Raw genomic sequence first — 22,836 nt, forward strand, 5'->3', positions numbered from 1 at the left:
AATACCTCTTTACATCAGAACAAACGTCCAAAAAACTCAAAATGTTTGATGCTCCATAGAGTCTTTTGAAAAAAAAATTTTTTTTAAAAAAAAAAAAAAAAAAAAAAAAACACCTCCACAACTCCAGCGCTTTCCATTGTTTTCCTATATCTCTCTTTCTTTCTTCCTGTGTATGCAAGAGTCATTTAAACAGGGCAGGGCACTTTTATGTTGCCCAGCAGGAGGTCATCCACCGCTGCTTTTTGAGTCTGAGCACCAGATTCCCACGAAAGCTTGATCCAACCGTTTCATAGCCGTTTCTGTAGTGCGTCACGTTCAAACAAAGTCTGTCAAAATGTTCAACACAAATCCCTTTCATCATCTCCCCTTCGGCCTCTTTCTGCCCTGCTCAAGCTCCACAGCATATTTCTCTTCACTTCTTAATCAGCGACAGGGTTCAGTTGTCTGGGTAGGTGGCGTACCACAGAGGAAGTCAACATCACTGGTTTTTGTTTTGTTTTGTTTTGTTTTAGGATTTTTTTTAGGAAAAAAAAGCACCTTTGGCATCTTATTCATTTTTGTCTGTTGCCTATTTTTCAGTCTCTTGTCTGTACAGAATTGTTTTGTTTTTTTCCAAACGAAGGTTGCATGGCAGTGGGGAAGAGGACAGAGCAGGTCTCCTGTTGGTAACATCCTCTACTTAGGTCCCTCCCATGCTGGAGTCCCTTGTTCTGATTGGTCTCACCTCACGTCCACTGTGGGAGGAAGCACAAAAGCTTGGATTAGTACCACAATTTTACAAACACAAAAAAATAAAATGAATAAAAATGACATTTTTGCATTTTGTGCCCAATTGCCTCAATTTGTTCATGCATTACAAACAAGCTGACAGAACACACGCAATACCCACAATGTTCTGATTCATGTTTCTCCAGATTTCGAAGACAGTGACCTTTATGGTCCAAAATTAAAACAAAACAAAAAAACACTCTCTCTTTTAGTGACAGGCAGAGATGAGAGAGGATAAATATTGTTGATGACAGAGAGAGAGAAAAGGGTGCCTTTTAAGCAGACATACAGTGGGTGTTCTCTTACTGTATAACACAACAAAAACAGTGCACACAATCTTAACACAGTGGTACAAAGCAGGTGTATGCAGTGTGCATGCTCAGCAAGCCAGACAATCAACATGCAGCACTGGGGCACAGAGCATAGTACTCTTTAGCCTTCCCTCTCCTCACACTGATTGGCGGTAATGTGATTGGTGACGGTGATTTGTCAGGCCCTCTTTGCCCCCTGATTGGGCCAGTGCAGTGCCAAAAGGTGAGAGGACGCCGTGGTGCTAAAGTCCTACCTGTTCCCTTCACAGCTCTCCAGTGGACTTTGGGTAATGAGTGCAACTTTATTATGTTGCCAATAAATCCTTGCTGGGCCTTAGCTTTTTAGGTTTCCTTTTTTTAGCTTTAGCCCTACGGTGGCCTGAAAACACAAAGTCGGGTAGGGTGGATAGGAAGGAGGGTTAAAAGCAAGAAGCAGGGTTTATGATACAGAGAGAGGCACAACAGCCCTGGGACAGAAGCAGAGAGTGCAAAGATATGACACACTATAAATACTTGAGATGCCTTATCAGCACACATCACAGCACTTATCTGCTCCCAGGGAAAGAAAAGCTTCAGATCAAGGCACTGCTGGATTTACCTGCTGTCATGCCAAGCAGCCTTTGGACACCCTCCCTTAACACACAGCCTTGCATACAATTTCACACACATACACACACATCCTCGTCTAACAAGGCACAAACACACAAGCTTTACAGTTTTGCAATAGTGGGCCACCTCACAGGTGTGTCTGTCTGTTTGGAAGCAATGATAGGAAAAAGGTCATACAGTGCAAAGCCAAAGAAAGAAGCCAAAGAAGGAAGGCAGGAAAAGCGAGACGATGCATGATGACGCAGGGATGAGGGCGGGACTCAACCTCAGAGTGATTTCTCTGCGAGAAAGCAATGCTGGGACAATATTTGGGATAATGTAACAATGATGGACAATGAATCCGAGGGTCACCCTTACCTGTTTCTGCGTCTGAGTGCTCCACCACATGATGTTGTGACGTGCACACACACTCCAGGTGGTCTTCTAACCGCACAAAGACCTCTTTCAGCTTGGGTCTCCTCCTCACATACTCCACCTTGGCCACCTGAGGAGAGGAAGAGAGAAAAGGTTAGCTCCAGAGCCAGATCCAGCTCCATCATTACTCTTCGCCGAGAGTGTGTCATCGATGAATGCGCACACTCTTTGCCTATCCGCTAGCATCAAGAGGCGTAGCACTGTGACTGATGACTCTTTCATAAACCGATTCATGAAAAAAAAAAAGAAAATAACGCCAGCCGTCGCTTTGCTTCGCTATGTTTGAAGTGTGATGGCAGCATTCCTCAGAGGTTGATGCATTGGGTTCCGCTTGCTGTGTGCTCTATGGGCTGTTGATCAGGTGTGTAAATACTGAATGGAGTGTATGACCCTGTCCAAGCAAACTCAAACAATGGGAGAGGAGAAATGGAGGGGGGGTGGGGGGGGTGGGAGCAGTGTACGCCCTAACGCCTAGGGATGGTTTACTCTGGCGGGAGAAGAGAGGCCCCCCCACACACACACACACACACACACACACACACACCTCCTGCTCCAGGCCTGGAGCATCCACATCCAGACAGACACACACCTAAACTCCCTCTCCTTGCCCTGACATGTAGGCAGGTTTTAAACCACATTAATATTTCTCTATTTCTCCATGGGTTAGGGAAAGTGTTGTTTAACATGTGCATGCATGAAATACAGTTTACATGGTCTAATCTAAGCAGCAGAACCCCAGAAAGCTGCTCTTCCAATCTAACAAACACAAGAGCAAGGCAGGAATTCCTACCCTTCAGTCCAGCTAACACCCTCTCAGTTTAACACAACAGGACTGACCTCCAATTCCCACCCAACAGCTAGTAATGAAAAAAAAAAGAACCCAATCCTCGGAGCGGTATGAATAGGCTATGTTGATTAAAGCTTAGATGAAAGCTGAACAGAGAAGGTTGCGTGGAGGTTATGATGGTCTTGTTGTGTAATTCAGGGGAGGTGGCCACATGCTTTTCCCTCTCTGATCTGAGTGCCAAGGGCAGGTAACCTCCCCATCCACCACTGAGGGGCCTGGGGGCCACATGGAAACAATATCCCCTGCTTCACCTGGTCACTGCACAAGAGAGGATATTGGCTGACAATCTCCGAACGCTCTCTGGCGTTATGAGCAACATGGTTTTTGCAGTCGGCATGAGGCTCACACGCGCACGGACGGAGAGGCCAAAACTGATGAGAGGCTTTTTTCCTCTATCCTGTGATGGCAAACCGCCAAGGCTGACTCTCAGTGCTGACTTAGTCATTCAGACAAACGAACATACCAACATACCATAACATACCAAGCCGCTCCTTTGCAACAGTTTCTTTCCATGGAGAGAAGAGAGAGAAAAAGAAGAGAGGGAGTGAAAAGAGGGTAGGCAAGCAGAGGAAGTATGCGGCGAGCAAACAGAGGACAATGGTGTCTGGGTTAGCGGTGGTATGTTTGCTGTTATCGGGGCCTGACAGAGAGAAAGAGCAACGAAGAACTGGGAGCAGGAAGGTGGACCATCCCTCAGTAATGAGTGCGGGTGCGTGTGTGCGTGTGTGCGTGTGTGTGTGTGTGTGTGTGTGTGCAAACAGAAGGGTTATTTAAGGAAGGGGGAGGAGGGACTGACCATGATCATGACTAGCATTAAATGACATTCATGTGTTACCTATTAACATTCAGTTTCTGGGTTACCCACCAGGGATATTTATTACACTAACACTGAGAGGATAGATAGAGAAGTTTTTCAAAGGTTTATTGTTATCTACCAAGAGTGCAGACAGTATCACAGGATGACATGAACTTCCCAGAAAACCGCTGCTAATAGTTAATCACATTATCTGACAAAAAAACAGGGTGGGAGGGAGCAAGAGCGAGAGCGAGAGCGAGAGAGAGAGAGAGAGAGAGAGGAAAGCGAAATGAAAGATACAGCTGTCTCTGCGGACGGCTCTGCTGCCGTTGGTTACGGGAATCTCAGAGCTGATTTTTTTTTGGGGGGGGGGTGGGGGGTGGTCAGAAGTAGCCAGCGGGAAGCCAAAGGAGTCAGCCATGTCTGACACTTAGCTACAACTGAGGCTGATCCTAACACACACACACGAACCCAAATTCTCCTTGCCAAACAAACAACTATTGACAGGAGGATAAAGCGATGGGCCCCCTTGATGAGAGGCCCAGCAGTGGGCTTGTCTCCTTGCCCCTCACACAGCATGGTTAAAAACACCTCCCTGCAGGGGTTACTACGCCCATAAAAGCAATCACACTTTCATATTTGTCTGTGAACATGTATAACTGTGCTATATAACACTTCTTAGTCACCCTCTGCTCTGCCCACTTTGTCAACACTCTCTCTTTCTGTCTTGTTTCCTGTTTCTTGTGTTATGGGAAAGTGTTGACGTTGGAGGAATGGTGATCTTCACTCCTACAATTTTTTAACTTTATAACCATATTAAATTTCCCTTTCATCCACTTTCAGCCACTTCTTCACTTCTGTACAAAGAACACCAGCTTCCTATCCAGAGTCAATGACTTCCCACATAAAACATACATCAGAAAGAGACCCCCATGCTGCAACGAGGGGGCCCCACTCTCTCTTTGTATAAATCAAACCTCTCTAAACTCCCTCGAAAGCCGGGGCCCTGAGAAAGAGTCCCCCGAGCGGCTGTGGAATGATATCCGAGCCAGAGGGTTGGGGTGAGGCAGGGGGCTCTGGGAAGTGCACCCCCCTCGGTTTGTCCTCAGTGTCTCCACGGCCCTCCGTGTGAAGCCGATTGTCCCGTTTGGGTTAATTGGGAATTCCCTGCGCACGAAGCACTGATGAGAGCATGATGGAGGGGAAAGTTTTATTCCGGCCTTCCAAGGAAAACACAACAGGGATGTGGATGTGCGCCGCGGGCCATCGTGAACTGGAACAGTGACAGAATCGAGCAAAAATAAATAAAAAAATGTATGTGTGTGTGTGTGTGTTTGGAGAATGGAGGGGTGGAAGGTGCCGGGGCGGGGTGGCAATTCATCTGTTGGGAGGGAAATTAAGCAAGGGAGAGGGAGACACTCGGAGCTTGTTCCCTGGAAAAAAAAAAAAAAAACTCTTGTTGAGATGCTACAACTGTGTGGAAAGTTCTGAGGAGATGGAATGTGAAGAAGCTTTCTGGATCTTCATCTGTCTTCTGAAATCAAAGACAGAAAAAAAAATGACACCCAGAAGACAGACAGGAAGAGAGCAAACCACAGAAGACGCAGACTGAACATCAGACAAAGACAGCCCAGACAACCTGCTGCTGCCCTCTGCTTCAACCCTCCCACATCCCACAAACACACACTCAGGGCGGTGTGTGGAAGAGGTTATCACAGGCGGTGTGTGGAGAGGAGAGGAAGCGAGGAGAGCATTTGTCACGTCGCTCACATGGCTTGCGATGCCAAAATGGCACCTCGTGGCACAACACTCTCTCCCCACCCATCTCCATCTCTCTCTCACACACACACACACACACACACACACACACACACACGTACACACACATTACTGTATCACCAGATGTGAATATCTATATGCGCCTGACTGCATCGTGTGCTGTGTTTCCCTACTCCTCAGAGATCGAACGAACCTTTGCGCAATATCAAATATCAAAGAATCCAAACGTGTGTAATCTTTCCATTTATTTCTTCCCTCCTTCCCGTGTCTGCAGAGAACAACAGAATTGCAGATGAGAAAGACATTACCGCGCACTTAAAAGAGTCAAGATTTTAATGAGAGAGCAAAAAAAAAGACAGGCAGAGACTGACAGAGGGGTAAAATTAGAGAGTGGGAGATGGCTCTGTTGCAGGAGAGAGACAGAAGGAGTGAGGAGGGAGGGAAGAACTATTTTCACATAACAGGCAATCAGACTCCAAGACCAAAGACTGACCACTGAAGTCAGTGGGGAAGAGCGAAAGGGAGGACAGGAGAGGAGGAGTGAAGGAAAATACAGAGCTGAAGTAAAATATGATTAAAATACGGCTGCTACTTTTCTAACTCGAGCTGATGCATTCCAGCTGGTGCAGCAGTAGCCAAACTCTTCTGGCTTGGTCGTGACGCTCCCATGGTCTCTGACCTGCCCCACAACCCCTGCTGTGCACATCACACACACATTAATACACACACATTAATACACACACACACATACACACACACACACACACACACACACACACACACACACACACACACACACACACACACAAACTCCTTCACCCTTCTTCATATAGTAAAAGAGCTGAGTGAATCAAAGGGAAAATAATTCACAGCTGCAAGGGACTTCAAACAGGGAGGCCCCTCATTCCCATCTGCCCCCCCCCTCCCCCAAACGTAATCCACAGGACCCCTCAGACGATCATAAATCATGCTCACTGTATCACCGTCACACTGTCTTTTATTTATGAAACACCCCGTAAGTCAGGGTCCCACACAACCGCAGGGCTACAGCTACTGCTTCCCCCAACACCCGGATCTGACCCACTGTCGCTTAGGTAACTGTCACCGTGTGTGTGAGTGTGTGAGTGTGTGTGTGTGTGTGTGTGAGTGTGTGTGTGTGAGTGTGTGTGTGTGAGTGTGTGTGTGTGAGTGTGTGTGTGTGAGTGTGTGTGTGTGAGTGTGTGTGTGTGAGTGTGTGTGTGTGTGTGTGTGTGTGTGTGTGTAGGGGTCGGGGCCAGGGCCAGTGCAGAGAGATGTGTGGACCCCCACACTCAGCACTGTGGCTATATCCGCCCGGCCGCTGTCAGCCTCCACTTTGATCCAGCAGCCATCAACACTTCATTACTCTGCCGCCCGTCTTCCTCTTGCTGCCGCTTCACACAAATGGCCTTGTCCCTGTGCTGCGGTGGGGGAGTTTACATAGCATAGCATGGAGCGCACTCTCCCTCTCTCTCTCTGACCCACACACACACACACACACACACACACACACACACACACACACAAACGATCTCCTTCTTGGGTTTACACAGATGTGCACTGACGACCCGCTCCGACCTCTGCAAAACACTTATGCTTCATCAAAAGTCCCCGGCTACTAAACCAAACCAAATGAGAGAAACTGATCTCTATTGTCTGCAAATTGCCACACTGATCAAATTATGGGACCTCATGACAGTTGTAGCGACTGCCTGAACAAAAAGAAAAAGTGACGAGAGTGACAGGATTTTAAAAATAGAGTGAAAATCCAATAATAAAAATGCCATCAAAGCAGAAAATACTGTAATTTAGCTATTTCTAATCTACTTTCACTGTGTGAGTCCTTGCCGTAGGAAGAGGGCCCAATTTACTGTCAACTGTATTTTCATACAACAGCACGAAAAAAAAAAGTTTTGGATTACCTGAGTTCCCTCACTTGTACCTCAAACTGAATCACAAATATCACATGTACTGAAGTCGTTGACTGTATCTGCTAATGTGCGAATGAGGAAGGGGAAGATGTAGTGCAGAAGCCTTAAGAGTTAATGAGTGAGAGGATGAGTAACGGCTCCATTCTTTGCCCGTGTCATGGCCTGTTTACTCAGCCCCATTGGAAGAACAAACAGAGAGGCATTTACATTCACACACACGGACTCACACACATAAGTTTACACGAAGACTAATGTGCAAAAGAATGCACATCGAGCTCACTATCTATTTCTCCTTCCGTCCCGCACACACGAGTTCGTCTAGCGAGACTTAGAGCTAAAAGCAGTGAGACGACCACCGGACACGCTGGATGCAGCTGCAGCAGACAGAGAAGACAGACATGCAGGAGAAGAGCAGGGGGAATACAGCAGAAATATGAGAGAAGGGATGAAAAAGTGAGGATCAGAGGAGAGGAGATGGACAAAGAGAGAGACAAAGAGTTTGCCTCATGCCAGTGACACACAGTATTAACTCTTATTCTTTTTCATTACCGTTTCCTGCCATGTCTACACTGTAACAACTCTATGAACACTATCACCCAATAACACTGAAAAATAGGCAAAATGTTCTGCCAGCCTTAAAGCGAAATGAGATGAAATGTGAAGGAATCACTTTGTTGGAAAAGAAAGAGAGCCAAGATGCTGAGACAGGGGGAGGGAATATGGTGTCATTGAAAGTGCAAAAGGAGGTGGGGGTGAAGGAGGAGTCAAAGGATTGCTGGGATGATAGTCTGAATACATAAAAACATTTGCTCATTAAGAATTCAGTTTGCCTCTCTCCTCTGTCTGTTTCCCAAACCTCTCTGTCTCTCTTTCTGTTTCTTTGTCCAACTCTGCCTCTCTCACTTCGTCTCAGGAATGAATACAGAACCATCTTTAAATAGCTGGAAAGGCGCATGTCTTTACACCGTTCTCATTTACTTGTTTTTTTTCCATGCCAGGGCATGCAGAAAACGCTATTTAATGCAACCTACTTGTGCACAAATTAAGTTTCAGTGATGCTTCAAAGTGCAAAAGAGGCTCAATAAAAACGCAAATGCATGAGAGGAGGGGAAAGGTAGAATCTTCTCCTCCCTCAGGCAAGTCCTATTTAAAGTTGGCTTTTTTTTTATTACCCTGCTACTGAACAGGACAGGCTTGTACAATACAGGGCCTGCACAGACCCGTTCTCTTCTTTGGGTCCATAGCATGAAAAAGGAAACAGGAGGAGAAAGAGAAGAGAGGGAATAAATAAATAAAGGTGCATTTGGACAAATGCATAGTGGCATGAGGTGGAAAGAAACACAGCGAATGTGTTCTTTTCCCATCCTTGGCCAGGAGAAGGAAAACAAGTCAGGCCAAGGGTAGACAGGCAACATTTTTAGCTTTCTAATAAATGGAGGGAGAAGCACAAACTGAACCCCTATTCAGACTAACTGCTGAGAGGAGAGACAGAAAAAAAAACTTGGCATGAGACAATGTTTCTCACACACAATGTGGTGAATGTCTCCTGACCGGAGCGAGCCCTGAGGGATGACCTTTCCAGGGATACAACGCCTCACGGCCCCCTTCGCCCCGCGGCTGGAACCACATGGAAAAACGGCCCCCGTGAAACCCTGCCCACCACACCCGAAAGTCCCTCGCCAGTCTGTGTGCTCATTTTGTCCTCAGTGTCATGAGGGGGACACGGACAAAGTCGCATGGATCTCGGCATTCCAGGAATAGCTGAATCAAGCCTTGAGAGAGTCTCATCCGCCATCGTCAGTGTCTCTCCATCCATCCTGGTCACTGTGATCACACACAGAGCTGCTATTGAGGATGACAGACACCGACTGTCTGGCAGACGGAGAGACAGACGAGCTTGCGTGCAGACTGACGGACACACTGGGTTGTGCTGTATATCAGAGCTTGACTCTCTTACCGCACTATGAGTCAGCATTTCTGACCATAAACCCTGGGCCCTGGATGCGAAGCCCTGTGCCCCACAATGGTCGTCTTGTCGGTCCAGCCTTACTGTCTCTTCTCTGCGACTAAAAGAGGAGGTCAGAGAGAGTGTCCTCCTGTCCATACTGAAATCTCCCTGACCTGTGCCAGTGTGCCAAGGGGAAGGAGGCAGCAGGCAGGGTTGGTATGGGGTTGGTATTTGTTTTATTACTCTGCTGGTCTATCAAGGCGGCATCTTTAAAGCCCTGCATGAGGAGAAAGCAATGTCCCGGTGCCCATGGCCAAGCAAGCTCACAATGATTAAAGAGCAGAGACAACAGAGCGCATAGATAGACTCAAAGAGAAACACAAACACAGTCGGAGTGTTCCAGGCCATCCTGTTTATCCCCCAGTTGTCTTTTACTCTTACAGAACAGAGCACATAACTCCCATACCTCCAAACAGAGCGGTGCACTGGCTAACAGGCTGTAGTGTAAATACAGCAGAAATATGACTGGGCTCCAGCCACGGTGTCTCCTCTGATCCTGAACAGAAGGACATGTTTTCGAGCTGCCGATGCCAAAGAGCTTCTGAGAACAGTGCAACCCCCTCTCTCTTTTCACCTCTTCTCCTCCGGGCTCCCTGCTTCCAGAAAAGACAAAGGGCCAAACAAAAACAGACCGGAGGAATGGCTGCGCAGTGACCAGTGACATTCAGACATTGTCAAGATACAGGAGACTGTCTCTCTTTCCCGCTCTTTCTGTCTTATATCTGGCAGGACCATCCCTCTCCGGTCGAGACTTCAACAGATGTCCTGGCTGAAGGTACCAAAAACCCTCTCTCCCCGTGCTCTCTCTCCTTCTCTTCCTCCCCTCCCGCTGTCCTGGCACGGCCACCCTGGCCTCTTGCCAAACACGGGACAGAGTGATGAGGAGCGAGGCTGGTGACCCGATGAAAAGGAAGGTGCGAGGGAAGGGGGCCGCAGAGGGTATGTGGCCACTATTTGAGAACTTCTCAAGGAGTCTCAGAGGACAGGGGTAGAGTGAAACGAAGAGGAGCTGTAAAGGAAAGAGGGAGTGATGTAGGAAAGAAGTGTGAAGGAAGGAAGGTTAATCCAACCTCGCCTTCCATGTGATTTACTTACCTGAGTGAGAGGGAAAGTGGTGATTTGTGCGTGAAGGTGGGTGTGTTTGTGGAATAAATAAAGTGACCATGATATATTGTGTGTTGCAGTAATGATTCTGAGAGAGTGTGTGTGGATACAGGCGTGCCTTTTAGCACGTCAGCCAGCTCACAGACAGCCTATACTGTAGGTGTGCGTGGGCGTGTTTGTGTGTGTGTTTTACCTTAACGGTGCGGTGGTGCTTGCGGGAAGGGTGACAGCGCATGTTGCTGGTGTTGCAGCAGCCCGTGCAGCGCTTCACCTCCACACAGGGCGGCCATATCAGGAAGTTAGCAGACGTGGGATCCACCTGGCTCCTGGGGATCTCGTAGATCACCGTCCGCGTCTTGCACACCGCCGGGACCGCCTCCTCGACTGCAATGAGAGAGGGTGGAGTTGAGTTAATGCGTTTGGTCTGCATGAGCGTCCAGTGACACATTTTCTGAATGCAAGCGCATGCTGATGTATTGTTGTAATCCGTCCTTTTCACTCCCAGCCGCTTCTTGCATTCCTTCACTGCTCATTATTTGATGACTCACTTGATGTGGGAGCTGTTCGCCTTACCTCAGATCACACCCAACCTGTTTTAAGGCTGTTAAGAAGACATGCTTTCCAAAAAGCTGATCTCATATCAGCTAAGGAGCTTTGGGATCAAGTCGGAGAGAAAGAAAGAGTCTGCTCCTTTGTTCAGAGCCCTCACTGGGGTTAATGCAGCGTGACTAGGCCAGAAAACCTTTATGACCGCCGGTGGGAAATCTAATAATGGCCTTTGACCCCGTTGGCTATGGTGAAAAGAGGAAGGCAGTAAGCATTCATTTCAGATTTAATGCTCTGACAGGCACTCAAACCTAAAGATGTGACAGAGAGTGTACAGTAAGATATCATTATGTCGTAAAGATGATATGTGCATCATGAGGGTTTTTGTGGACAGCTGCCTAAACGGTATACTGTATCAGTAACTTATGATACAGCACACAACCATGAAATACAACCAGCCACCTCATCCTGCGTTGCTTTAAATGCTGCGCCGCTGGGAGAGACATGAAGAGCATGCAGCCAGTCTTAACACACAGACTGCACACTACATGGTATTCTCCACGCCTTGATCAGATATCGTACCGCGTGGCGTTTTATGAAGAAATCTGACTGAGAGCCCAGGCGAGCTGCAACTTGAACCCTGAATGCCTGGAATTTCCACGCTCAAGGATATATTTCTCTCCTGACGCGTGTGTCTTAGATCTCCGAGCCTCTGGCCAATTAAAAGGCTTCGTGTCAGACGTCCTCCTCAACCTCACACATCAGACCCGTTTCTCATGATTCCTTGATTGCCATAAATACTGGGTAGATGTGTTCATTAGAGTTCCTTTTATCCACCAAAAAGCCATATAAAAGCCACTAACTATTAGCTTTGTTTGAAATTAGTGTAAAGGGATCGGTTTCATCTCCTGGGAACTCATATGTCAGGGGTGATACTTAAGATAGAGGTTATTTTTAGGGCATTATGACACTGTAACAAGTTGTGCCAAGTTATGATGTATATAGTGCTAAATGTAATCATGATGCAACCTCCGAGCTGCACAGTGAAGCATGTAGTATTCATTCTGTCTTACCGATACTTCTCTTGCGTCGGCTGTGGAGCTGCGAGCTCTTCAGGTCATTGTAGTGACCGTGATGACGGGAGTAGTTCTTATGGTGGTTGTGGTGTTTGTGGTGCTTGGGCTCCTCGATAACATCGTTTCCCGTACCTCGTCAAAACAGAAGGCAGCCATGTTAATAATGTCTCACAGAGAAGAAGCAAAACACAAACACAGAAAGCTTATTCAACCAATAAAAGCAGCTATGAGTCTCTAACCGCTGCTGCAACTTTCACAGTGTCGGATGACTGTGGTGGGTGGCTGGCCAGCCGCCCCAGAAGGCTGCATGGGATCCACTATTGATGTTTTATTTTACCCCTTCCACAACAAACAAAGAGTCGGTTAGTCACACGACCATAATGAGATGGTAACTCCCTACTGGGCTCTTGTGCTGTATGTAACACATGCTTTGATTCCCTGAAGGGCTTAGGGTTCCCCTCAACATATTCTGACTGGCAGGCGACTGCTGATGATGTCACAAAGTGAGCTAAACGGTCCAGAGCACACAGGGTACGGGCAGGAGGCGCAGCTTTTACACAGACCTCTGTGTAATGGCAAAGCTTTGTGTGTCATCCTTACTCATTTGGCTGAACTTTCCCAGCAGGAATAAAGTATCTAGACGCAGGTGAGTCAGCATGTGCCTTCAAAAACAACCAGCTTTCACAGACTAAAGTGGTCATTTGACAGGTGGTACTCAGCTGCCATTATCCCTGCGCCTAATTAGTGGTTCTCTGTCTCTCATTTACCTGAAAATGTTTGCTTTTTCAATCATTCAGTGGCTTGGGAAAGTACATGTTTTGCCATGCTAGCTTCTTAAACCTCTCTAACTCCAGTCTAATATAGCCAGCTCAGCTTATTCACAGTCATGGTCATCTGATAAAGCTTGCTTGTTTTGGTCCCCACCCAGAATATGAAGAGGATTACAGACGAGTGCCAGAGCAGCAATAAAACGATAAAGCTTGTGCGCAGGCTACTGCCCTTTCGAAAAGAGCAGAGTCTGAGAGTGTTTGCTAAGTGGGTGGGTCTACCTGTCTGTATGTACAGCATACCCACCCACCTGAAAGAACACAATCCTACACCTGTACAATTAACATAAACACACGCTCACAACTACGCAAGCTCCTCTCATTATCCTCCTTTACATGCTAAAACCCAATGTACACCAGCACGACAAAGCTTAGCCACAGGCAAACACATTCCACTCATCTAGCTACTTCGTGCTCTGACCAGAGTCATCTGAAGGGATTTTCTCTACCTATACCGACACATACACCTCTGGGATTGGTTGTTTATTTGCTTTTGGATGCCTTCATTTTCCAGGTCTGTCAGGTTTCAACCCCAACATCGTCCCCTCTGAGTGAGAGTTCAGGGAATTTCCTTCTAGCCTTTGGTGCTGTCAGTCAGTCAGACAGCCAGTGACCCAGAACCAAAGGGTCCACAGAAAGGAAGTGTTGACTGCAGCTGAGGTCTGGCGTCTGAGCTGTAAGTCTGTGAGGCAGTATACCCACATATAGAAACACACATGAACATACAGTACGAACGTCACACACACACCTACAATGTCTTCACTGTCGGGCGGACTCATTGTGACAGCTGGCTGATTTTCCTACCTAACAACCTTTTAACACTGCAGGTCACTGAGAGAACACCCACTGTGCTTTCTCAAACTCTACCTCACCTATCCTGCTCCTCATCTCCCCCCTGTCAGAAGAGGACAGGAGCGAGGGAGAGTGTCGCACCACTGGACACCCGGAGACAGTTTGTGTCAGAGGTGACAGTAGAAAGGGAAGCAGGACATAAAGAAGTCCTTTATAGACTTCAGAGTCCTTTTTCCAGCCCAATAAAAGGGACCTTTCTGTTGTTTTTTCTCTTCTTTACACTAAGAGGAGGAACAAGGAGGGTGATCAGAGTGATCAGGCAAGAAGATGCAGGAAAAGCATGAGGTAAGACAAGAGAAATAAATAAGAAAGGGAGTTAAAGAGAAAAGTAGAGACAGGAAAAGTAGAGTGAAGGGTTTTTTCTCCTTTGTCGGTTCCAGGTGACTGAGAAGTAATAACATGCCCGGAGCGTTGTCAAACTGAGACAAGAGAAAAGAGGACAGGAGACAGTCTCTGGCCATGAATCAGGCTTTCATGACTCGCAAATTACTCCCTCCATTAACCGAGGGCCTCGACTCCCTCCCTTTACGCCTCCTCCACTCTTTCTTTCCCCCTCCACTTGTACAAATAGCCAACATGTTATTGACTTGTTGTAATAAGTGCCACCATAATTCTCTATCTGTCTCTCCTCCTTGTTTCTTTGTTGTCAACAGTTGCATGGCTGAGTTGACAAAGTATAAATTTAGGTCATACGGTCCTCCCTACGGCTGCGGAGGCAGGTTAGCAAGCACGGTAACTCTGTGTTTAAGACACTGTAGGTAGATAAGAAGTGCTGCCAACTGTACAGGAGGTAAACACACTGTCCGCTTGTCAGAAACAAAGCAGATTGCACAACAACTTGCAGCATTTCTGAGTGAAGCGTAGCAGGAACCCAGCCTCCAGAATCCTCCGGCTCCGTCCTCCACCTCCGCCCCATGCTGAGAGTCAGGTTCCCTTTTCTGTCAAAGTCTTTCACTGGGAGAGATAAGAGCAGGCAGGCCGGGGGGCCGCCTAAGGAGGGAGACAGGGGTAGAGAAGAGGAAAAGCGAGGAGAGGAGCACCTCAGGGGCCAGACAACCATCTGCAGACTTCAGCGGGGTCATCTCGTCTGTCAGTCAGAGCTGAAGACACCGTCCTCGCAAGACGTGTGCACATAGACAGAAAAACAACTCCAAGCCTTCACCAAGAGACGCAGCACTAAATGAAACACACAGCCGCTGGATAAGCCCTGCAGGCCTCCCCCTGTGTCCTGACACATCCGTCCTTACAGGCTGAATTATAAAATCATCCTTCCAGTGACAGAAATCTCAGATAATAACTACCAAGAGCAATGCAAAAAAAAAAGAAAAAAAAAGAAAAAAACTTAATCTCTGTCTAGATCAATAAAATACTGAAAGAAAACACTTGACAACAACCTTTTTAGAGCTTCCAGGTACGAATGTGCTGCATGACCTAACAGACATAAACAAATATACCTTAGCCCTTCCTTTCTCCTTCCCTGGTTGACATGCTATGTCATGTACAGTTCAGCCTATACTGGTAGCTTTACTGTCCTGGCCATCCGCAACAAAAGCTCTGAAAATACCCCTCTGGCTGGCGTCAAAGGTCTTTTAATGGGCTGGCCAGGGCCGCCAAGCTGGCCCTCAGACAGATTTATGTCCTTGTAATAATAATCAGCCTACTACTGTTACCCTGCAAAACATTCCTCTGTTTGAAGAAAGACATGTTAATTCAATTATAAACACCTCTTCTCATGCTAGAGGCACTCTGGGGATCTATTCTGGGCTCAGTACAAAGTGGGGTGATCACTGATGCGGAGTCCAGGTTGATTTGATTGTGAATTAATAAATTAAACACGCTAATGACGTGGGGCTATTAGTCCTAATTGATACGTCCATCAGAAAAGCAATCATGTAGTTGTACAGAAGAATACTTGAGTAAAAGAGCAGTCCTAATGTTGCTTTGCTGAATATAAGTTTTGAGGTAACTAATGAGCTATGACCAGGGAGGTAGCTTACATCAGCTGGGACTGTTAAAGCAAATTCAGTAATTACCTATCTCCATCAACAAATCCTTAGGGGAGAGCCCTGAATATGATATATGGCCAAAGTCTGTGTAAATAGAGATTCGTGTGAAGGCAAACAGCTTCTTCCAGTGCACCCCTGTAACTTAATCTACGACAGTCTGAGGCAGACCGGTCCCCCCCACCGCAGAAGAAGCAGCACCTCCAAGAACATGAAGCAGAAGAAACCCGCCTGACCTTACAAGCCGCTCTCTCTGTTTACAGGGCGACATATGTGCCAGTCTGGTTGCTGTAAAGCCAGCTTACTGCAGCAACAGCAGCTGAAAGAATATGCGCAAATAAATGCCTGCCAGTGAAAGTCCACTTTTGTCACATGTGTACAGTAAACGCAGTTATCATGGTTACTGCTTTATCGTGCACGCCAGGGCTACACTTGGCAGCTCCCATGGGTGCACAGATACCTCAGTGATGTCCTCTGCTGTTCTCAAGTCACAGGCAGGTCTTTTTAAACTCAGTTTCATGAGCCATAACTTCACTGATTTCTCTGCTGAATAGAATTAGCAGAATGTGCCAAAAACAACAGGTATTCATCTGTTTGTTCTCTAAATCACCTAAACCTGGAGGAAACACCTGTCCTTCAAACATCGGCGTCTCCCTCTCTCTGTTGTTAGAGTGGAGCCCTGAATCACAACAGCATATTATCAGTGGTTTCTGTGATTAACTCCACAATACAGTGTAATTTTACAGCTAATAAAAGCAAACTGCGTATGTAATCATGGTGCAGCTGTTTTTAGTCCCACCCTTCCCTTCGTGTTGTCACATCAACAATAGCAGCCTCACATGTACACAATATGTAGGGCTGCAAACAGGATTCAAAATGTTACTCAGGTCTGATGAGAAAAGTATCAAGAGGCAGAATTTACCTACGGAGTCAATCTCCAGTAGCCGCTGGAGGTCGCTGATGCTGTGGATTTCACTGTGGGACAGTCTGTCTATCAGCTCCTGGGGAAACTCCACTTCCTTCAGGGGGCGAGGTGGGGGAGAAGAGGTGGGGGTAAAGAAATCAAACAACAGAGGAAAGTTACAGATGTGTCAATTTACGTTTGTGTAATTGTTTATCTGTATAAATAAATTTGCTGAGTTTAAACAACCACCAGGGAGTTTTGCAGCTATAGGCCTGTGTGCCAACTAGCAAGCAGGTCTGCCCCGTTGCCAGACATCCCCCCTCATACAAAAACGGTAACGCCGAACCCCCTTGGGAAATTATGCAATTTAAGTGTTTAAGTTTGCAGGAGAGCAATTGCATGCGCATAGAATGACATTTTTGATTCAGATATTATGGTTAGTTCGGCTCACATCGTTCTAGAATTAGCACTGTAAAATGAGTTAAATTGCCTGTAGCTGGCACGTAGGACAATAATTGTAGGAAACCCCTCATAAAAATTTAAATTGTGCCAGTATAAGTACTTCTTTTGGTATCAATTGAGTGCCGAATTAAAGAGTAGATCCCAAGCAGCGCCAAAGTGCATTGAATTATTGTTTTACTAATCTTGTTCCTCTGCGGATACGTGAAACAACATTAAACCGTTTGTTTTCTTAAGGAATTTGGAACTGTACTACGACGACCCGTGCCCGTGCGAACCCCACAGCTCGCCACACTCTGCACTTGTTGCGGTGCTTCAAGCACCTCAAGTTGAGCAAACCGTGCAGCGTTACAGTGACAGCGGCTATTTATATCGCCCGGAGCGGTTCCCATGAAAGCGCTTAGCCCAACCAAAAAGTTTGCCCAGTTGGTTTCAATCTACAAACTGATTTGGCACAAAATACTAAAATAACTGCGATATGAGTCCAAGTGCAGCCGCGGTGTTGGTTCTCGAAAGCGCGCAGTCACTGCCCCTCATGGTAACTGGAGCTGATGTGCTGTGTGTTCATTCTGGCAAAATGAATTCAAACATTCAAACTGTTCTTAAAATAGCCCCCTAGTCTAAACTGCCCTGTTTGTTTTCTTAAAAAAACAGTTTGGATAGGTTATAGGCTAGTTTAAATAAAAAAGAGAATGGCTTTAAATTAACTTATGTAGGCTACGTGCTTATAATCTTATCTACTAGACTAATTACAGGCTTTAAATCAAAGCTATGCTCTGTAGTTTCTTTTCTCTGGGCATCAAGTTGAGTGTGGCTGCTGGAGATATGCGCGCTCTGCGGGACCTTTGCACCCTCAGGAATAAAAAAAAAACCAGCACCACTGTCTATGACACGGAGCCAGGGGGGCACAGTCTGTCCGGGCCCGCACCTCCCTGTCTGTGTGGCGTCCCGGTTAACTTTACCTCAGCAGTGGCCAGCAGCAGGTACGCCGTCCACAGCAGGAAGTAACAAAGAGCGGCTCTCATCTCCCTTTAATTTAGAATGAACCCCAAACAAGAAAAATGTGCTCTTCTGTAGGAGCCCCAGAGTCGCTCCTGGCCCCAGAGGATCCACAACCATCCCCTCCGGGGGGAGAGAAACCGGGGTGTCAGAGCTGCTCAGCGGGCTCGGTGAAACTCCGTGCTGCACTTGCTTGGAAGTGTGAAAAGCTGAAGAGGCTTGAAGTTGACTCTTGTTATTCACATTGGACTGCGTCCTCTTGAACAAGCTCTGCGCGGCAGCTCGACATAGCTCCTCAGGCGCAAGTGTGACAATCCCAAGAGACAAGTCTGACACGCATTGCACTTGTCCTTCACCCTTTAACAAATAGGCTTCAAACTTCAGCCCAGTTCACTTTGATATCAAAAAATAAAAACAAAAAAAGCAGCTCCCCTTCTTTTGGACAATGTTAGAATTAGACAGTACTTAAGACGCACGACTATTTTTCTTTGATTGTATTTAATAGTCCTAAAAGAATATAATCCAAACGAACAGATCCTCTCAGAAAATCACAAGGGAGAAAGTTGTCCGTGTTGTGCTATCCAGAGCCTGTCTTGCAGCAGTCTGCACAGCTCCTTGACTGTGTAGGACTCTGAAGTGAATGGAGTCAGAGCGCTTCTGAGCCGCTGGATATAGAGAGCCAGCAGCTCCGTGCCCGTTGCGCCTCCCCTCGCGTTTCGGTGATCGTGCATCTATTCAGCTGAGGGGAGCTGGTTGGTTGGTTGGATGACTTAAGACTCAAGAGCATGTCCCCGTCCCCCACCCCCACCCTCAGCCGGTGTGTGCGTGTGTGTGTGTGTGTGTGTGTGTGTGTGTGTGTGTGTGTGTATGTGCCCTTCAGCAGAGAGCCCATTCAGAGATTCAGGCTGTAATCGATATTGATTAGCTCTGATTGGAAAGGGTGTAAAACTGACTAATAAGTTTGGACAAAGTGAGACAAAAGGGATGAGGCTGCTGATGAAGATGGTGATGATGATTAGATGCAAAAGGCATTAAAGAATTAGGAGCAGAGGAAGGTGATAATCAAATTTATATTTAATCACTCAGGATGTTTTATGATTTTCAGGAGGTAACTAAATTTGGACCAACTAGACAAAAATGTAAAATGACGATGCCCATTATCATGGTAATGATGATGGTGGTGACTCATGATGTCTCATGATGATGACAGAGTAACACAAGCGCTCTTTGTGCATTTAATTTGAAGGAAGAACACATTTATGTAGTATGTCTGAACATCTAAGTTGACTTAAAAATAAACATCTGTAAATTTACCAAACACAGGTCAAATAATAAGGACAATGACATATGTATGATGAAAGCGACCCAACATTGTTTTAATTATCTAACACCCATACGTGTAGGGATGACATTGGTACACAGGAGGCAACTAGTTAACTGCAGGTTAACAACAGACTGGTCCTAACTTGTGAGGAGGCTGGAGGCTGGAGGCTGGAGGCTGGAGGCTGGAGGCTGGAGGCTGTGCGGTGCTGAGCTGCGCTGGGAGGTCTGGGAGACAAGGCCTGAGGGCCTGATAAACGAGACATACCTGCAGGAGCAGAGACACAGACAGAGACAGCGTGCACACACATTATCAGCCACAGGTGACAATCAGCGGGGAGCCATAGGTCAGCCAACCAGGTGGTCTGCCCTCCACCTTGTCCATTCAGCTGGATCGCAGAGCGCAAGGCCAGCCTGAAGGCATTGTGGCTGGGAACGCTGCATGAAGAAAAGCAGTGCAGCAGCTGGTGGAGTAATTAATGTAGCTATTTTAATAGGGCAATGAAGTTCATTTTAGAGATGGTACCAGCACTGTAAAATGAATGTAGTATCTTTAAAATAAATTTCCCTCTGCTAAAACGATTTATGTGACACATTGCTCCCATTGAAGCCTCTTTTTTTTCTAATTTATTGCACTGATCATTCCTCACTTTAACATTGCATGAGTAACTGTGTGCCTTCAAGAATGTGATGCTACAGCAAAATGACTAAGGCAGGCTGGTGTGACAGGCAGGTTCATCATGACCCCTGTGTGGTAGGCAACAGCCCTATAGTGTCGTCATGGCTACAACACAGGTCAGCCTCTCTGCCTCTCACTGGGATGCATGAATCAGTGTTTCTTAGAGGTGTACACTTTGCATCGTGGTGGGTAAGGGGGAGTCAGAGAAAGAGTGGGAGAGGGTGACTGTGAATGTGTGTCAGGTGAAGAAGTGAGTAAAAGGAAAAAAGTAGCAGGTGAGGATGATGCGTTTTCAGTCTTTCTCTGTTGTTCAATGTTAAAGTGTCTGTTGTGTTTCGATGATCGTACTTTAATCTAATGAATGTGGAGAAAAAATATCTTAAACCTGAGCTTCAGACAGAGGAGAGTGATGCAGGTGTGAGGTGACAAGGATGGCAGAGGTGATGACAGGAAGATAAAAAGAAAACGTTCACATGAAGAAAAACTGCGCAAAAGAGGTAAAAAGAAGAATCATGAGAACCACATTTAGGGAGAGAAGAAAAACTGAAAACAAGATTCAGAAATCATTCTCTCTCCCTCTCCCTTTCTGCATAAGCTATTAGGCAACATGTTTACTGGCAACTGAGCATTGTGTACCTAACAACATTAACCCCATTAAATGGTTTTATAGATGCTGGTGCACAGTAAATCTAGCCATAAAGACGCTGCGGAGAGGACGTTCTCTGAGTGAGGTGATGACTCCCGTTTCTCCCCCGGGCCACACATAGTTCCCAGAGAGAGAAGCGTAGGAAAAAGGGGGGGATTTTTTTTTTTTTTTTTAAGAATGTGGTGGAAATGAGTTGCATGGCCCCTGGGGGAATGGAGTGTGCCTCTCAGTCTGGATGAAGTCTGTCTGTTCTTATCATCTATTTCCATAGTAGGAGGGAGTGATCATTTCAGGAGTCTTGACCTTGTGAGCCCAAATATTTCTTAAACTGGCATTTCGGGCTTAGTTTCAGATCTGTTTTATAATCAGAATGAATCGATGACAATGGAGATTGAGGAAGAAGAAAATGAGGTTCAAAAATAGCAAAGAGGCTTCATTAATGAAATACTTCAGAATTTACTGCTGTATCATTTGGTTTGGCTTATTGACAAAATCTTAAACTACATTATTTTACATTACAACATACCAGATTTAGGGATAAAAAAAATGAAGGTCTGGACCTAATTCTATAATTGTCCCTGGGCTTTCCCTCCACCAATGTTCAACAAGATAGAATACAGGCATTTAATCCTTATCCCTGACCTGTGAAATTCTTTTATCATCCATAGTACGATACAGTCCCGATACCTTTTTGATATGCTCAAAGCAAAAGACCCAGTATCTTAGTCCAGTAAGTGTTATAACACACACATTTTCGTCCATAACCCAATCTCAACTCGATCCTGAACTCTGACCCTGCAACCAAAGCAAAGACTCTCACACTTCAGTGAGCTGGGGAACCATAAAAAGACAATAGAAACTCAATACACTGATAGCTGCATATTCACAACAGTTATGATACCTGCAACTGTTATATTTCCTTTCCAATGAGAGCTATCACATATTTTCCACTGGGCATCCCACTTCTATGACACCTCATAATGTCAAAGACCGAGTGGATTACAGAGTGGATTGCCTTGCAACAGAGAAACAAACAAATATTTTCACCTGGTGTCTCCAACAGCACCACCCAGCCATATCAGGAGCATGCATGAGTCACGGACACGAGGAACAGGTCCTTTGTAGACTAGCGTGTGATCTCCTCCCTCCTCCTCAGGGTAGAATTAGACGCAGCTAACTAAAAGCCCAAACTAGCTCATCAGTGTCTGTGATGACAAAGTTGATTACATTAGTGGGTTGTGTCTTGATGTTTTTAGTGCAGAGCTGTGTGATATTTGACACGAGCTGATGTCTTGTAATAGGCCCATTAGAAAGAGCGGTAACATTTATGGTTGGGTTACTCATGTACACATACACACACTTACACACTCCAGTAATTCAGGTGAAATTTCCCAGGAGCAAAGGTACATTCCAGAGGCTGGTAGTGATATAGATTGGACATGGAAATTATCCAGAGCAGAGTGCATATCCAGGGCAACCTCCACACACATAAACAAGTAGCCGCACGACGCACATACACGCAATCACTCATAGACTGACTCAAACACACACTCTCGCTGCTTGTTCGCTGAATATAAAGGAGTTGAAGGGGTGTGTGTTTGTATGTGGGGGGGGGGGGGGGGGGGGGGGTACAGGAGCCATACCTCCAACTGGTCCTAGACGCAGCTGTTCTTTTATAGGGATGATTACTGGCAGCCATTTACAGGCCTTCATCTCTCCAACATGCATAGCAACTTGAATGAAGCCCACTGTGGGGCCTCCCAGCACCCCTTTGCACCCCCTTTTTCCTTTACGGCACTATAGGTGTGCAGGCATTCAGGGGGCACAATGCCCAACGGCTCTTTCAAAAGTCACAAGTGTGTAGTCAAGTCCACCTCTGCGATTAAACATTATACCACATGCACACGTACATGCACAAAGCTGGTGATACAAGGTATGCA

At 46.3% G+C, this 22,836-nt stretch overlaps 1 protein-coding gene across 1 annotated transcript; it reads right to left on the reverse strand.

Annotated features, from left to right (window-relative positions):
- Positions 1-108: 108 nt before the first annotated feature.
- pdgfa (platelet derived growth factor subunit A) lies at positions 109-18,869 on the reverse strand. Its single transcript, XM_022752516.1, has 6 exons — positions 18,215-18,869; positions 16,812-16,908; positions 12,205-12,339; positions 10,779-10,969; positions 2,046-2,172; positions 109-734 (listed from the first exon to the last, which is right to left on the reverse strand). The coding sequence occupies exons 1-6, from the start codon at positions 18,275-18,277 to the stop codon at positions 721-723; spliced, it is 627 nt and encodes a 208-aa protein (XP_022608237.1). The 5' UTR covers positions 18,278-18,869; the 3' UTR covers positions 109-720.
- Positions 18,870-22,836: the final 3,967 nt, after the last annotated feature.

Source organism: Seriola dumerili, unplaced genomic scaffold, assembly GCF_002260705.1.
Source record: "Seriola dumerili isolate Sdu_G_001 unplaced genomic scaffold, Sdu_1.0 BDQW01000169.1, whole genome shotgun sequence".
Classification (NCBI taxonomy): Eukaryota; Metazoa; Chordata; class Actinopteri; order Carangiformes; family Carangidae; genus Seriola; species Seriola dumerili.

Coding starts and splice junctions, on each gene's coding strand:
- pdgfa (XM_022752516.1), bottom strand. CDS start 18,277: ATGAGAGCCGCTCTTTGTTACTTCCTGCTGTGGACGGCGTACCTGCTG. Junction 12,340..16,811: donor ACTGGAGATTGACTCCGTAG/GTAAATTCTGCC, acceptor TGTTTTGACGAG/GTACGGGAAACGATGTTATC. Junction 2,173..10,778: donor AGCACCACCGCACCGTTAAG/GTAAAACACACA, acceptor TCCTCTCCTCAG/GTGGCCAAGGTGGAGTATGT.